At 47.9% G+C, this 16,314-nt stretch overlaps 1 protein-coding gene across 1 annotated transcript; it reads left to right on the top strand.

Moving 5' to 3' along the window:
- Window positions 1–1,641: 1,641 nt before the first annotated feature.
- On the top strand, window positions 1,642–16,314 carry LOC132464074 (transmembrane and coiled-coil domain protein 3-like). Its single transcript, XM_060060245.1, has 4 exons — window positions 1,642–1,835; window positions 10,611–11,656; window positions 12,823–12,958; window positions 14,498–16,314. The coding sequence occupies exons 1-4, from the start codon at window positions 1,749–1,751 to the stop codon at window positions 14,798–14,800; spliced, it is 1,572 nt and encodes a 523-aa protein (XP_059916228.1). The 5' UTR covers window positions 1,642–1,748; the 3' UTR covers window positions 14,801–16,314.

Here is a 16,314-nt window from a genome sequence, read left to right as displayed (position 1 = left end):
TCATTTTTCTATGGAAAGAAGTAATGAAACCCTTGAATGCTCCAGTTTCAAGCCAATGTCCTTAATCAGGTGCGACATGTATGCCAAAGCTCTTGCCCTATGTGCTATTCATACTCTAACCAATGAAGACCAAACAGGCTTTATCAAGGGATGCCTTGTTTCATGCGACATGGGATGCCTTGTAGGATGTGACGGCTGCTGCATATAATAAATGTTGCAGACACTCGCCCAAATCCTTGTGCAGTATTTTCACTCAGTGCAGAAAAAGCTTTCGATTGGGTGGAGTGGTAAAATACGTGGGCAGTATTACAATGTTTTGGATTTGGGCATAATTGTTCTTTCAATGATCAAGGCACAATATCAGTCTACCTTTGCAAGTGTCCTAACGGGTGACCTAATCTCTTCCCCATTTCCACTGCAACGTGGAACGAGACTGGGCAGTCCACTTTCGCCACTATTATTTTGTCTATCTCTCAAACCTCTACGACAAGCCATAAGCCATGCATGAAATCATTCTGGATCCACAGCCTTGTCAACCTTGAACATATAACTGCACAACTTAAGGCTCGACCAGCAACTGTGGAAGCCAGAAAATCTTTTTGGTTGAATATAATATAGCTGTCAAGAGACAATGATAAAAAGCTTGCAGAACAGTATGTAATGTACACATTCCAAATCTAGCTGTATTATTACGGTTTCTCTTACTTTATTTTATTTTATTGTTTCTATTCACGATTGGTGAACCCGACAATTTTGGAAATCTATGTCTCCCCAACCAATTGGTGGGGATGTGGGCATTCATTTATATTTCCAAAATTATGAATTTCCAAAACACTTTGATAGCAATTTTTTTTTTTAATCGAAACTGGTTGTGAGACTTGTAGAGCTCTTAACTGCCATGGTCCCTGGCGTTAACGTCAAATACATGTACATTATATATGTTTTTCTTAATGAATAATTATCGGGTTTCTGCTGCTTATCAGCCGGACCCCCCAGCGGTTCTATATGATTACAGGTTCAATACATGGCACTGTCTGTTGAGTTACATGCTACATGCCAGATTATGTCAGAATGGGCTTTCGGGCTGAACCACTGAAAAGTCCTTGGAGGCCTGCGAAGTTGACAAACTAATAATACCATACAGTATCTCCCAATGTCTCCATGTTTTGGTCTCCAACCAAAATAACACTGGATTCAACTGAACAGGCAGGACTTGTTTTCTTCCCTGAACTCGAGCTCTCAAGTGAATAAGGGCTTCTCTTTCTCTTTTTTTTTTATCCTGATAAGTCTTCTAGGAATCTCAGAGACGATGTCGTGAGTTCGGAAAAACAGGATAAATGCAGTATGATTCCATAGTAGGCCTAAAGCAGGTTTATATGAAGTAGGATTTGTAGTTTATATTCAAGTATTTACATTATAATTATGGATTTGAATACCTTGCAAATTAAAGGTAGAGCTGCTCAGGAGTAGCAATAAATGTATTCAATAATGTTTGCATAATATTTGACCACAGGTCTACATCAGAGCCTGCATAAATGCTCTACATATGGCTTTATTTACGGGACGGGAGGGAGAGTGAGAGTTAACTCCGCCCTCCCCTCGCCCCATCGACTCGGCAGAGCCATGAGGGCGGAGTTAGCTTTTCATTGTTTTTTGTGTTGAATGTTGGGCACAGTGGACATTATGAGAGAGGTCGACATGAGTTCAAGACCGTCGATACATTGAGTATTTCCTTCAAATTCTCTTTAATGTGGATCCAAGCCGGGACAATGCCCAGCGCCAACGTATCTGTGCGAAGTTTGGCTGAGGAAGAGAAATACCTCAGCGGGCAGACGGTGAGTGCACCTTTATTTTGTAGTAGTGCTGTACTGCATGCCCAGTACAGTACCCAGTACAGTAGCATGCGATGGTGTTTTCCCATTCCCGGTGTTAACCCAACAGCTGCAGCGTCTACTTATCGCAACAGCTCCACCTTAATTTGGATGACTTGAGTCTTTCTTATCGTCTTAACCCATGTCGTTCAATATATTCAATATGTTGTGCCTGTGATGAGCGTGTAACATATAGTTCGCCGTCATGAAACCAGATCAAAACATCGCGTACCCTAAAGTTGTTGTAGTGTAATCAACCTCATTACATATAACGTGAGGGTGTCCGTGGATCACACATTAGCCTGCTGTTGGGCTTTTCTCTGTCTTGACGACCATTCACTGTTTTTAACGGGATCGGGTAAGACTTGTTAAATAAGACGTTTACACCCGACCGGCATGATATACATGTTTATACTTTAAAATGTAGGAAGTACCCCAAATTAGTGAAATATTCTGTCAATGGCGAGTCCTCCGCCGCCCGATATGCGATTGCGGTAACGTATCGCGTAGCAGCCGGCGTCTGCAGCAGAGTTGATAATAACATGAGCCATTATCTAGCCAGTCAGGCAGGAATGATGTGCAAATTGGTCAGGTTTGTCTTGTATTTCATCAGAATCTGACCGTCTACTATCTATCGTGCCTTATCCTGACCTTTTGGCTGACGCGTTGTTCTACGGTAGGCAAGCCGGTGTCCCAAGTTGTCCCTATCCCACCTTCACCACTGTAACCAATGAATGCACTGCAGTATTTAGCCTATTTCAGGTGCCAGAAATCCTCGCTGTGCGGTTCACTAGACGTTCTGGTACCATTCACAAGAGGGAACGGTCTTGAATGATCTCTGAATATGCTTTCCGTCTTCAGATTGCATAAACCGCATTCCCCCCACCCCACTGTCAGATGTACAGTATAGACAGTGAGTGAGAGGTCTAACAATGATCCGACTGTACTTTGAATGGCTTATTGTCCAGTTTGTACCTTGAACCCCGGGGTCCTTGTATAGCTTAAACCGACAATTATCTCATTAATTTATTTAGCTAGCTAATATGTTTATGAGTTTCTATGATCGGGTAGTGCTAGCTCATGATTTAGAAATGACTAATAAAATCATAATTGTTTTGAGCCTTCAACTGTCTTTGTTGAACCTGTTTTTCGCTGGGTGAAGTGTAAATTCCTATCATGATAATCCTCGATGATCATAAATAACATTCATTTATATTATTGATCACTGTATGAGAAAAAAATCAGTAGCCCAACAATCCAAACTGAGTACATTTAAGATTTTCAATACTATTTGTATTGTCAGCCAGTGCTTTTCACACAACCTTAACTTTTGGAAGGATGTTATGATAGTAATGTTGTTAAATAAGTGTACTACAAGTTAAGAACTATTCTCAAAAGTCTAGAAGTTATCTCTCATACCTATTGGACAATTTCTGAAACGTTTGTCTGTTGAGCTTTTCTGTGATAGTCGTGTTCACAACATCTTACTTTGAACCATTAAACATTGAAGACGGCTGCATATTTATCTTAATTTAATTCCAATCAATGCTGGCTCAGTCCTGGGAGGGAGGCTGTCATTGTTGGTGTTAATGTCCTATTGATCGGTACTTGGACAAGCTTGTAAGTATGAGGTAATGTGAAAACACTCTTAACGCAACTTGCTTCCCTGAAGTGCTTGGATTTATCTAAAAGGAAATTTGACAGCAAAACAAAAGATGCACATTTGTTGCTTTTTTCTGTGTCTGTGCGGGCATCTACCCTTCTTACGGATTACCAAAAAGACTGCGGAAATTGTCTAATGTTAGTAATTATCATTGGAGGCTCGGTCGACAAAGCCTCAGTCGGGAGTTACTCGGCGAGACTGAAGGCACTCCTGTTCCAAATGTTGCTTGCTCTCTCTAAAGGCTTTGCTAATGTTTGCCTTGAGGCGACCGTCTTATTTTCACCTCTGAGAAATTGTGTACTTATTGCATTTGGGGACAAATATCACCTGCTTAATTTAATGAGAGCAGAATGTGTGCCAGATGTAAAGTGAAAGAGGGAGAGGAATATCCGGTTGTGTCGGTTCTCTGACATAACCTGGTCGGGTGGTTTGTCTCTCTCTCTCTCTCTCTCTCTCTCTCTCTCTCTCTCTCTCTCTCTCTCTCTCTCTCTCTCTCTCTCTCTCTCTCTCTCTCTCTCTCTCTCTCTCTCTCTCTCTCTCTCTCTCTCTCTCTCTCTCTCTCTCTCTCTCTCTCTCTCTCCCCTATTTGAGTGTGAGCGTATCTCTATGAGGATCAGCTGGAGGGAATACAAATAAGCACAGCAGGTCTCTTCCTCTTGGCCCCCCTTTGTGCGTCTGCTCTCTGCTTAAGGGACAGTTTGGTTCCATCTCTCCGTGTTCCCTGGCCAGAGAGTTTGTGTGAAATGGAAAGCGACAGCGTGCAAGAGGACCATATACACTCCGCGTTCACCCAAATGCAGTCCGCTTCCCCATTCCCTTTGAAAGTTTATAATTGTGCCCTCATGCACTTTGACTGTCGTGCGTTGAGTATCATGAGTTTGGATATGATTTTGAAGAAGTTGTGTTTGTCGCTTCAAAAACAACTGTCCTTTAAAGACAAAGACCCAAACCATCCTGTTGTTTCTTGAACCCCCTCATCCTGAAATGATTTGCTCATGCACATTTTTGGAGCTGTAGTCTGTAAAACTCATTTACCATCTCACTGCATTCAATTTGCATACAAGTTACCCTTTGCATAGGCAGGTCCATTCACCAATCACTCGGACGCTTGATCAGAGAGGACACTGCAGGACAAGATAAGCATTGTCTTGTGCCGTTTCTTTCATCGTCCTTCTGGACTTAGCCTGCTTCCACAACCAGGTGTCAAGTGAGGTTGAGATGTGTTACGCTTTCTCAAGTGCCGTGCGTGCGGGGCCGCCAGTGCCCGCTGTCCCCCTTCCCTAAGCTAGCCATGCTAGTGTTGTTGGGCATTTATGTGGGGGGGGGGGGGGGGGGGGGGTCAGGGGCCAGATTTAAATAGGTCATGGTACAGGACTTGCGCTGTATGTGTTAAGTGGGTCAACTGGGCCAGTGTAGGAACCCCCGTTCGGGAGGGGGCACATGCAGAGGGATGGGGTGTGAGGGGGTGAGTAGCCCAGAGATTTGACTAGCCTGTATCAATCATTCTGACAGTGCTGGTGAGTAGCACTACAACAATGGGGCCCAGCACAAGGCCCCCGCTGATTTACTGGAGCCTGCTGCCTGTGAGAGACATCTCTCTCGCTCTCTCTCTTTCTCAAACACCCTCTTGCTGTCTCTCTGTCTCTGGAATTTCTCTCCTCACAGCTGTTCATCCGTCTGTATGTCCCTCGCTCTTGCTCTAGTTTCTCTCTCCTGGCATGTGTTACACGCAACCATTTTTTCATGTGTCTGTGACACAGTATCTGTCGGTGAGTCAGTCAACAGCAGGCTTGTGTAAGTATGTAAATGCAGCCCTGACTTGTTAGCAAACCTGGCACACCTCAAGACCTGAGCCTTGACATCCGCTCATTTTACACTCATCACTTGTAATTGTTGAATGTCGGATAAATTGATTTGCGCATGAATTAATGTCTCGGGTGGTGGCGGGGTTTGCCTCAACATCTGATGGACCAGATGTTCAGTTTAGGAGTCCCAAAGAGGTGTCAGACTCGATCACCACTAGCCAGCAGCCATCCATCGAGAAAATACAACAACTGTATCGCTATTGAGGAGATCCTTTATAGTTCAGTCCAAAGGAAGCTGCAGTGGATTTAAGACGCGTCATTAAGGACCACTTAGGATATGCATAGGTGGGAGTGGATGTCGTGCTTCTATTCTTTCGTTCACAATAAGCACCACAGCCGGCCAAGCCCTCTGTAGAACTCACGAGTGGAAGTTGAGTTCTGCATGATTAGCAACCACTCTATTGTTCACAGGTCACTGAAGCAAGCTGGCAGGACATGACTGAGCTGAATCACTGTTTGGATTCTGACGAGTCAGACGTGTTGCGCAAGGATGTGGCTACATGCACACACACACACACCTACCGAAAGGTCCTTACTTCAGAAACACTGAAGCTCTCTCTCTGAAGCCTTCAGGAACACTCGAGCTCTCTCTCTGAAGCCTTCAGGAACACTCAAGCTCTCTCTCTGAAGCCTTCAGAAACACTCGAGCTCTCTCTCTGAAGCCTTCAGGAACACTCAAGCTCTCTCTCTGAAGCCTTCAGAAACACTGAAGCTCTCGCTCTGAAGCCTTCAGAAACACTGAAGCTCTCTCTCTCCGAAGCCTTCAGAAACACTGAAGCTCTCTCTCTGAAGCCTTCAGAAACACTGAAGCTCTCGCTCTGAAGCCTTCAGAAACACTGAAGCTCTCGCTCTGAAGCCATCAGAAACACTGAAGCTCTCGCACTGAAGCATCCTGTCATGGTGTGGCAGGTTCACCGCATGGCCGTCTCCAAGGGTTCGGGAATTAGGGAGGCCGGCAGGCCACCGCCACCCCCGCTTTTTCCTTCATGCACATGTTTTTAAGCCTCAAATGCCCCCTTTATTGACCTAACCCTTACGTTCTCGAGCTGCATCACATAGGTGGGAGGCAATGGCAATACGGTTTACGACAAGAAGATGTACTCAAGTTTACCTTTCTTTACCTTTTTAGCTTAGCATTAAACATAGTGTATGCTGACCAGATGCAGACGTGGAGGGACTGATGTTATAGCTTAGGTACTGGTATTTGGAAACTATAGCCTTACTTTCTAGAGTTATAGGTTCCTGTTTACGAAGCCGGCCCGCTTATCCACAATAACTCTACTCTTGCCAGGGTAGCTTTAGCAGAAAGACTCGTTTATAAAGATGAAGATGTAGGCAGAATGCGATTTAGAACTATTCTACACACATTAATTAAGTAACGCTCCCTTTCGGGCCTACTTATTACAACCAATCTTAAATGTTTGCAAATGTATTTCTTGCTCCTTTTATTTTTCCTGAATTGTCTGATTCTAAATTCATTGTGGTCCATGTCATGGCATGAGAAATATGAATTTATACGAAGTTCAGATGACAACATATAACACGTTGATTAGCCTTACTTTGAATGACAACATTGATATATCTTGAAATGTTCTTTTATTTATTTTATTGAAATCAATACAATTAAACAACCTAAATGAAGACGCAAAAATCAAGTAGAACAGAAAAATAAGTTTCACCGCTTACTTATAGGCGAACGCTAATGCTTCAAATACAGAGGCTGACCAAAGAGGAAGAACATTCACATTTTGGCACCTGCGCTTCTGCGATGAACCCGGGCCACTTCTCATTAACGGGCTCCGCCACTTTCAGTATTCATAGACGGTGTTTACCTGCCACTTAACGTCCCTGCTCACCTGCATCCTCCTCCCTAAACCACCAGGGGGCCGTGTGATGATGACTGTCCCTCAAGCATCCACCAACCCTTCTGCCTTGGAGTGCAGCTGGCCGGGTGAACGGAGCCTGGCTGGTGGGCCACGTCTGTGGTGATCTGTGAGTGCCGAGGAGGGGAGAAGTAGGCCAGCTCCTCGGCAAATTTGGGAGGTCATTTTCATCAGCGTCAGGCTAATTCATTTAGCGGGTCCACTCACCCGGAGAGACTTTGTGAGATTGCTCTAACGTCGAGTCACGGTGCGTTGATTTTCATAAGCGGGAACGTGATCAGGACCACGGGGTCTGAAGTGTGAAGCAATCTGATTCCGGTTTGTTAGCCGGTGTCCGGATTGGTTGCATGGATTTTTGTTGCTTTGAATTATTCCAACAAAAAAAAAATCAACATCTGGACTACGTTAAAGGGATATTCGAGCTGCGCTTTCTAAGGCCGGCCTCTGCTTTCAAAACTTTTTTTTTTACTTTGTCTCCTTTAAATCAATTGTCCAGTTGGCTAGAGCTACAAAGCCCAGATATTCTCAAATGGAAACAGAATTATGGATTTTGCTTCCATAGCCAGGGCAAAATGTGAAAGTCGATCTGTAGTTTCCTTCCTCTGACTCAAGTTTAGGTCCATCTGCAGCTGCAGGCTTACTATGATTGTTATTTTTTTTATTGACCGCTCAGGATAAAATACCCTTTGTAATGCTGTAAACAATTCAACCCACAGAACAATTCTGCAGTGGCACCTGTAGAATCATCAAAGCCTGCAGAGCATTTCAAAGTAAAAGCGGGTGTCGGCGGTGGGAAAGAACCCAAGTGGCCAGCTTAGCAGCACTGGGCTAGCACGCTGTTAAAGCAGTGGCTTTAGCCACTCGGCTGAACAGGCTGCTCTTTGTATCAGACACTGAACCCAAAGACACTGTGTAAGCTGAGCTGCCTCCCTTCCTCTGTGAGGAGGAAGGAGACGTCAGAATGCACCCCACGTTGGTACAAAAGAGAATGCTTTTGAAAATGTTTCATGTTTTTGTGAAGTTCTTACGCCGTCTTCTACCGTGGGTGGAACCTTGAATGGGATTGAACACCAGTTCTCCTCACACCGTACGCTAGAACAATAGTGAATCCGTGTGTGTGTGTGTGTGTGTGTGTGTGTGTGTGTGTGTGTGTGTGTGTGTGTGTGTGTGTGTGTGTGTGTGTGTGTGTGTGTGTGTGTGTGTGTGTGTGTGTGTGTGTTAATCTCCATATAGAGACTCCTTGTGTTCACGCTCGCAGTAAGGACTAATACTCTGCTTGTTTATCTTGTTATGTAATCCATATGACCCTATATGCTTTGTGTGTTGGTTTAGTGGGAAGTACAGGTGAGGAACATGTATGATGAAATGGAGAATGGGATTAGCTCATGGAGCACAACTCGACATGCATCTGCCACAGAGGATGCCATCACACTCTGGCTCACTAGTCCCATGTTGGATACTATTCGGTGGGGAAATAATTCAGTGAGTTTTGGCGGTTGTTTGCGATGTTTAATGTCGAGGGCACACGGGTTGTCACACTGTATGAAGTTACTGCAAAACAGAGGCCATTAGAATTCCTTTGACTTAGTGTGAACGCGTGTGACTGTGTGTTATTGAGCATTGTCTGCCCCACTGAATGTCTTACCCAGCTGGTTTGTGTGTGACCACTCGTTGCGTCTCTCTCTGGCTCACCTGACTAGTCATGTGATAACGGCTCCTTTTATGGCGGAGTGACTCCAGATGCAACACTGAGATGTGTTCAGGGGGCTGGCCAATGCCATGCGTCATTGGGCAACCACTTTGCATGGACGTGGAAATGCTAAGCAGAGCTAAAACTCCTAAGTCTGTTCGGATCAACATGGTGTGTTCATGTGGCTGAAACCAGAAGGGTTACTAATACGGATTAGCAACGCTTCTACATCACCCGACACTGGAGCCTAAAACCAAAACCCTTTGTGACACTTTTCTTTTTGCCGATGCTCTGATTTGAAATCTTGTCCTCCCCTCTCCCCTCTCCCCTCGTTTCCATCCCACTGTGGTTTGGTTCCTCAGTGATACTTGCTGATTGTGCACTATTTGTGCACTTTTTCCGTGGATCCTTGAGATTATGTGCTCACTATACTTCAAAATGGGTTAGTCTGTCTGGCAAGGGGATTTCCTGCTTGGTCAGGGTTTTTATTTGTGACCTAGTTATTTGTGTGCCCTGCATCTCCCCCCCCCCCAACACACACACACACACACACACACACACACACACACACACACACACACACACACACACACACACACACACACACACACACACACACACACACACACACTAATGACCGCGTTCATATGTTCTCACTGTGTCATCTGATCCTCGTAACAAAATAGGATAAGGCTTGTGTCTCTCAAATGTAACAGATGTGAACGCCTTACATACCCATATGGTCACACTGTTGCCATTACTGCAGTCTAATGCAGGGGAAGAAGTTGCCATAGAAATGCTTAAATGCAGAACCCGTGGACAAATGAAATGGGAGCAATCTACTCTGCTTCCAAGTCCCCACTCTTATTAGCCGGGGTGGGGATTTAATATATTCCCCCCCCCCCTGTGCCTTCGTTTAATACCATCATCCCCTCCAGTCTTGTGTGGTCCTCAGATCCCCCTCGCGTCTCAAGCGTCTAAAAACCCGCTCTCTAGGGGTGCCCGGTGGCTCACTGGGTAGAACGGGTACCATATAGGCTCGGTCCTGAGCGCAGCGACCCCGGGTTCGAGTCCTTCCCGTGGTCATTTGCTGCACCTCCTCCCCTCCATCTCCCATGCCTTCCTCTCTATCTTCACTCTAATAAAGCATACAAATACACGCGCGCGCGCGCACGCACGCACACACAGAGACACACACACGCGCGCGCGCGTGCACACACACACACACACACACACACACACAGAGACACACATTCACAGAGACACACATTCGCAGAAAGACACACACATACGCAGAAAGACAGACAGACAGACAGACAGACAGACAGACAGACAGACAGACAGACAGACAGACAGACAGACAGACAGACAGACAGACAGACAGACAGACAGACAGACAGACAGACAGACAGAGATTCGAAGAGACACAGATTCGAAGAGACACAGAGACACAGATTCGAAGAGACACAGAGACACAGATTCGAAGAGACACAGATTCACAGAGACACACATTCGCAGAAAGACACACAAACACATACGCAGAAAGGCGCGCACACACACACACACACACACAGTTTAAAATGTACATGTGTAATATCTTTCGTGTTCCTAATATCTTCATGCCCCCCCCCCCCGCAGGCGGAGCGTGCGGGCGAGGGCATGGTCCCGGGCGGCCCGGCCTCGCTGCGCCGCGGCTCCTCGGAGAACAACCTGGAGCTGGACCAGCCCGACGGTCCGTGTCCCGGGGGCGCGGCGCCGGAGATCGTGCGCAGCCGCTCGTGCCTGGACAGCCTGCAGCAGAAGATGCTGATGGTGACGGAGCAGCTGAAGATCGAGCAGACGGCGCGCGACGAGAACCTGGCCGAGTACCTGAAGCTGATGAACAGCGCCGACAAGCAGCAGGTGGGCCGCATCAAGCAGGTGTTCGAGAAGAAGAACCAGAAGTCGGCGCAGAGCATCGCCCAGATGCAGAAGAAGCTGGAGCAGTACCACCGCAAGATGAAGGACAGCGAGATCCTCGTCCCGACCGCCGGCCAGCACCCGGCGTTCTCCTCCCCCCCCAACGCCTACCACTCCTCCTCGGGCAAGCACAGCACCATACCTCGCGAGTCGCCCAAGGAACTGCTGCGGGACGTGACGGGCAGCGGGCGCCACCCCACCATGGACAAGATCAAGACCATCGGTCCGGGCGTCTCCCTCTCGCCGCCCTTCTTCTTCAGCAAGCCCCGGGAGTTCGCCAACCTCATCAGGAACAAGTTCGGCAGCGCCGACAACATCGCCCACCTCAAGACCTCCATGGACACCACCTCGTCGTCGTTCCCCAGCGGCGGCGGCGGCGGCGGCGGCGGCGGCGGGGGCAGCGGGGCGGACAAGGGCCTGAGCAACAGCACGTCCATGGTGGCCAAGACCAAGTACACCAGCGACGACGAGTGCTCGTCCGGCAGCGCCTCGGTGTCGGCCGACAGCAACGGCAACCTCCTGGGGGCCGGCGGGGTCTCGTCGGGGGCGGGGCAGGCGCAGGACGCGGCGGGCGGGGGCGCGGGCCGACTGGCCACCACGCTGGAGGAGGTGAAGGAGATCCGCGAGGCTCAGAGCCAGCTGGACGAGGACCTGGGGGAGTTCAAGGGGCAGTTCCAGAGGGACTACGGCGTGCTCAACCAGACGCTGCAGGAGGAGCGATACAGGTAGGCCCACGGGAAGAAGCTTATGGCACGGAGACACTCTAAAGGCCGATCCATACCTCCGGATCCGGACGGAATTCGTCCGTCCGCCCCAAACGTTGCCTCCGGAACCGCCCTTCATACCTCCGTCTGGTTTCAGCGTTGTTATGGATGTTTCGCAATAAATCCTCTAGAGGGCACTGGCAGTGACTGTCGTTTCACAAATTAACGGCATCGACAATCGCAAACATGTCATCTGGAGAGATGATTTTGCTTTGTGTCATCCGAAATCGGCGAAAAAAAGTGCAAAAAGTGTAGGCCTAGGCGGCATGTGACACCCCTCACTACCCCGCAGATTATCTCCACAAAATGTTGTTAAATGACCAGTTGCAACTCATTGCCAAAGCAGGGGAACTATAAAATAAAACGGTCAGGTATAGTAGTATAATATAAGTATGAAACGTTAAATACAATATATATACATCAGATATTATACTACTCTATCTATTTTCGCGAATGGTCTGACTTTTGACTCTATACTGCCGCCTCGATTTCCGGTGGTATTGCTCCGGTTCTCCCGGAGCACTCCGGATTCGTAAGCTCAGAGGCGACGGACCCATTGACGGACGAAGCACCTCCGGGACCGGACGAAACGGTCCGTATCCGTATTTACCGTCGGGTGTGAATGGGCCTTAAGGCTCAGTTGTTATGGTTGCACGTCGACGCAACGCAAGGCGGTGTACGGACCCGTCACGCACCTGCCGACCCTCCTTGCGGCCACCGAAGAGGGCCTGACGTGCGCCTCCCAAAAATGTCACCGTGCGTCGAGGCAACGCAGCAGCAAGGGCTGTGATTGGTCCACTCACTAAAACCCGACGCAGAACCGAAACAGGTTCACGACTCCGTCGAAGCGACTGCGTGGTCATTGCGTTGCGTCAATGTCCTACCATAACTAAGCTTTTATGGCCTATTGGCACAACTTCAGCTGTGGAGGAAAGTCATAACGTGAAGAGCGGTGCGCTTCAGGGAAAGAGTCCATTTTCTGCCGCCTTTTCTGCCACCGTAGCATTGGACTGGTTCTTCAAATATGTTCACTCTCCTGGTTCCACACATTGACATTCACGGTGAATAGATAATGAAGACAATCGTTTCGACCTCGGCATGTTGACAACGTCCGCGTTGTGTGGCAGGTACGAGCGCCTGGAGGACCAACTCAACGACCTGACGGAGCTGCACCAGAACGAGATGTCCAACCTGAAGCAGGAGCTGTCCAGCATCGAGGAGCGCGTGGCCTACCAGGCCTACGAGAGGGCGCGGGACATACAGGTACGCAGGGGAAACACACCGCCCCTCCTAAGAGGTTATTGCAGTCTGGAGCTCTTCTAATGGCGCGTTTCCACTGCAGGGTGCGGAACGGATCGCATCGCAAAGGTGCGGATCGGGTCGCGTTTCCACCGCCAAAAGTGGGCGTGACCCGGACTTTGCCGTACCCGTTCTGGCCTCGTTCTCGGGACTCCTCCATTGGGGTACCGAAAACGAGACGAGACGCCTGAAAGGGTCCCGGGAAATTCTAGCTACACACCCCCTCCGTTGATTGGTCGACAGAATCATCACTTCCGGGTGACGCGGGGATAAAAACAAACAAACAGTAGCCTCGAGGTATTATTCTTTACAATTAACATGTCGCGTAAAACGCTTGCTTGGGCGAACAAGGAGGTGGAGACGTTCGTCTGCATTCTTGGGGAGGAAGACGTTGTTTACGATGTTTACGTAGCTGCCGCGGCGATCGACATCCGGCCTACCACAAAGGGTACTGTCGGCGGTGGAAACGCGACCTCGGAACTGAGCTGGCCTATACCGCCCCCTCCCTGCCGCACCCTTTGCGATCCGATCCGTTCCGCACCCTGTAGTGGAAACGCAGCATAAGGTAATCGGCCACTCAAAAGCTGGTCATCACTAATCAGTAAGGCCCGGTCCACATTCAATGTAACAACAGGGGTCTCCCCGGTTGGCACAGCGAGTAGACAAGCACCATGAAGGCTTAGTCCTGATCGCAGCGCCCCGGGTTCGATTCCTGTCCGTTATCCTTTGCCGCATTTCCTCCCTACTATCTCCCATACCTTCCTCCCTCCCTATCTCATTCTTTAATAAAGCACAAAAATGCTAAATGTAATCTTTAATAATGTTTTGCAACCCACGCTTTCCTGTCTGAGGTTTCCGTCGGTGCTAGCGTTGGCAGCCGTGTTGACTCGTACTGTCCATCCTTACTGAAGTGGCGTTATCATCTCCTCAGTTCATGCTGTCGCTCATGCGCTCGCCCAGAACTCTTTGGCTGACTGCCGAGGTCTGCATCCTGTCACGATTATACGTAATCGCTTCAAGAAATGTAAATGTTGCTTGTCCGTACAGCGATGCGATGCGATGCCAGACACAATCTTAAGGGTTGTTAAAATGTTGGCTTCGTGTGGACCGATTTGACTCCTAGCCAGAAAGTAGTGGCTACGTACTTCAATGTCTGCAGTCAACACGAAGGCATCCCTAAGCAGGACACCTCACCCCATCGGGGCATTATTGACCTTTAAACTTTATAATAAATAAACGCTGCCAACTTAGTCTGTGATGCAGGTTATATCAAACCAATACTTCTGATCGCTCTGCGACTCTGCACTCTATAAAGCCCGCAAGGAAAGCAGAGATTAAGTTAAGTAACATTGCTGGTGTCTCGAGTAAACCAGATGAAATGTAAGCCCAACGGTGTGGACAGGGCCTCAGTCCTTCAGTCAGGCCCCTCCGGGACGCCCCCCCTGTCCAAGCGTCTTCACCCCGCCTCAACCGTCTCTCTCCCGTCCCTCTGCCCGCCACCAGGAGGCGCTGGAGTCGTGTCAGACGCGGGTCTCCAAGCTGGAGCTGCAGCAGCAGCAGCAGCAGACGGTGCAGCTGGAGAACCACGACGCGCGCGTGCTGCTGGGCAAGAGCATCAACATCATGCTGGCCATCGTCACCGTCCTCCTGGTGTGCGTGTCGACCGCTGCCAAGTTCGCCGCGCCGCTCATGCGCAGCCGGCACCACCTGATGGTCACCGTGCTGGGCGTGTGCTTCCTGGCCGTGTTCTGGAGGAACTGGGACCGCCTGCAGTGTGCGTTGGAGAGGATGCTGGTGCCGGCCTGAATGGGGGGCGGGGGGGGGGTAGGGGAAGGGTCACCACCCCCCCCCGCCCCCCCTGTCGACAAACACAGAACAGTTCTCCAACACTAATGATGTCGGAAGAGGCTCCGAGCTGTCACTAAGGGCTTTCTTTCGGAGGATTGGTTGTACAATCGTCCGGAGGCGTGGTGAGTCTGCTCACTGAGCACATGCTTTGGCGGTACGATTCGAACAAATGGTTAATAATCTTCCTCATCTCAAATGTGCACGTGCCACTAACATTTTTTTTTAAATGAGAATCATTTTTATTGAAGGAGGACATTAAAAGGTGTGCGTTCCATACACACCAACTTTTAATTCGATGGAGAGTAACGGATTGTTAACGTAAGTAGTCGTTTATAATGTGATTGGTCTTGATATGTGTCTTAACTGCGCCTAACTTTAAATTTCAGATACCCAACAAACCCAATATAAGGGTGTATCAAGCAAGTGGATCCCAGTTCTCTCATCGTAGAGATGCTGTTTAATCTTAAAACCATGAAATACTATTGGTTAACACGTCTTTTCCCTATGCAGTCTCATTTTAACTTGCACCAATGAAGAGGGTACACATACATGGACACAACTGAAGACAGTTGGGAGACTGGAATGCATGGATCTTTTACTTGTTTTTTGTCTTCTCACTATTGCCTCATCTGTCCATTGTGGTCGGCCATTTTCTTAGAGTTTCTCTGTTTACACTTCCAGATTCCTTTCTATGAGTGCAATATGTTTGAGTTATTTGATCATTTTAGTTTTTTTTAACGACCACTGTTTTAAAAAAAACAAAAAGGTTTGAATGTTGTGTGGGAGGGGGTTCGGAGTATGAGGTGGGAGTATTTAATGTCTGCGAGGGAGATCCACCCACACTGCGGCCAGCTGGTGTCTCCAGGGCCGAGAAGCTATCTAACGGCCCTGTTATCGCTTCGTGACTTAACATTTGGTTTGTTCTGTTAAACAAAGCCACACACACACACACACACACACACACTCTCAGTGTGTGTGTGTTTTTGAAACGTACATGTATAATATCTTTTGTGTTTTTAATATCTTAATAATTCTTATGGTAGTCTTAACATTGATTGAGTAGCAAAAGGTGACACTGTGAAGTATGTGTTGTGTGTTTATGAAAGAGCACGTGGTGCAAAGTGAGGACTTGTTGAATGATGACCATGTATTCATGAAGCAACCATTCTGAACACGAGTCAGAGCGGGCCATGGTCAATGTTTTTTAAGTTCTTTGGTCTGCCATAACAACATTGTTTTTGTCTTTATTTTGTATTTCTTTCGTTTTTTACCTCTGTATTCCACTTTTGACCGTTGTTCGACCTTTGATTTTGGGATGAAGACGTCCCTCTACAGCTGTAATAGAGCTGGTTTACACACTTGGCACATCCTGCACACTGTGTGATCAATACATCCAATACTGTCATGCTACAGGTGCCTTTGTCTGGCAGCATTTTTTTTGTTTGTTAATTAAACAAGCCTTTCAATTAAAA

Source organism: Gadus macrocephalus, chromosome 9 (genome assembly GCF_031168955.1).
Source record: "Gadus macrocephalus chromosome 9, ASM3116895v1".
NCBI classification, from domain to species: domain Eukaryota; kingdom Metazoa; phylum Chordata; class Actinopteri; order Gadiformes; family Gadidae; genus Gadus; species Gadus macrocephalus.
Note: the sequence above shows the minus strand (reverse complement) of the source record. Positions and strands in the feature narration are given on the sequence as shown.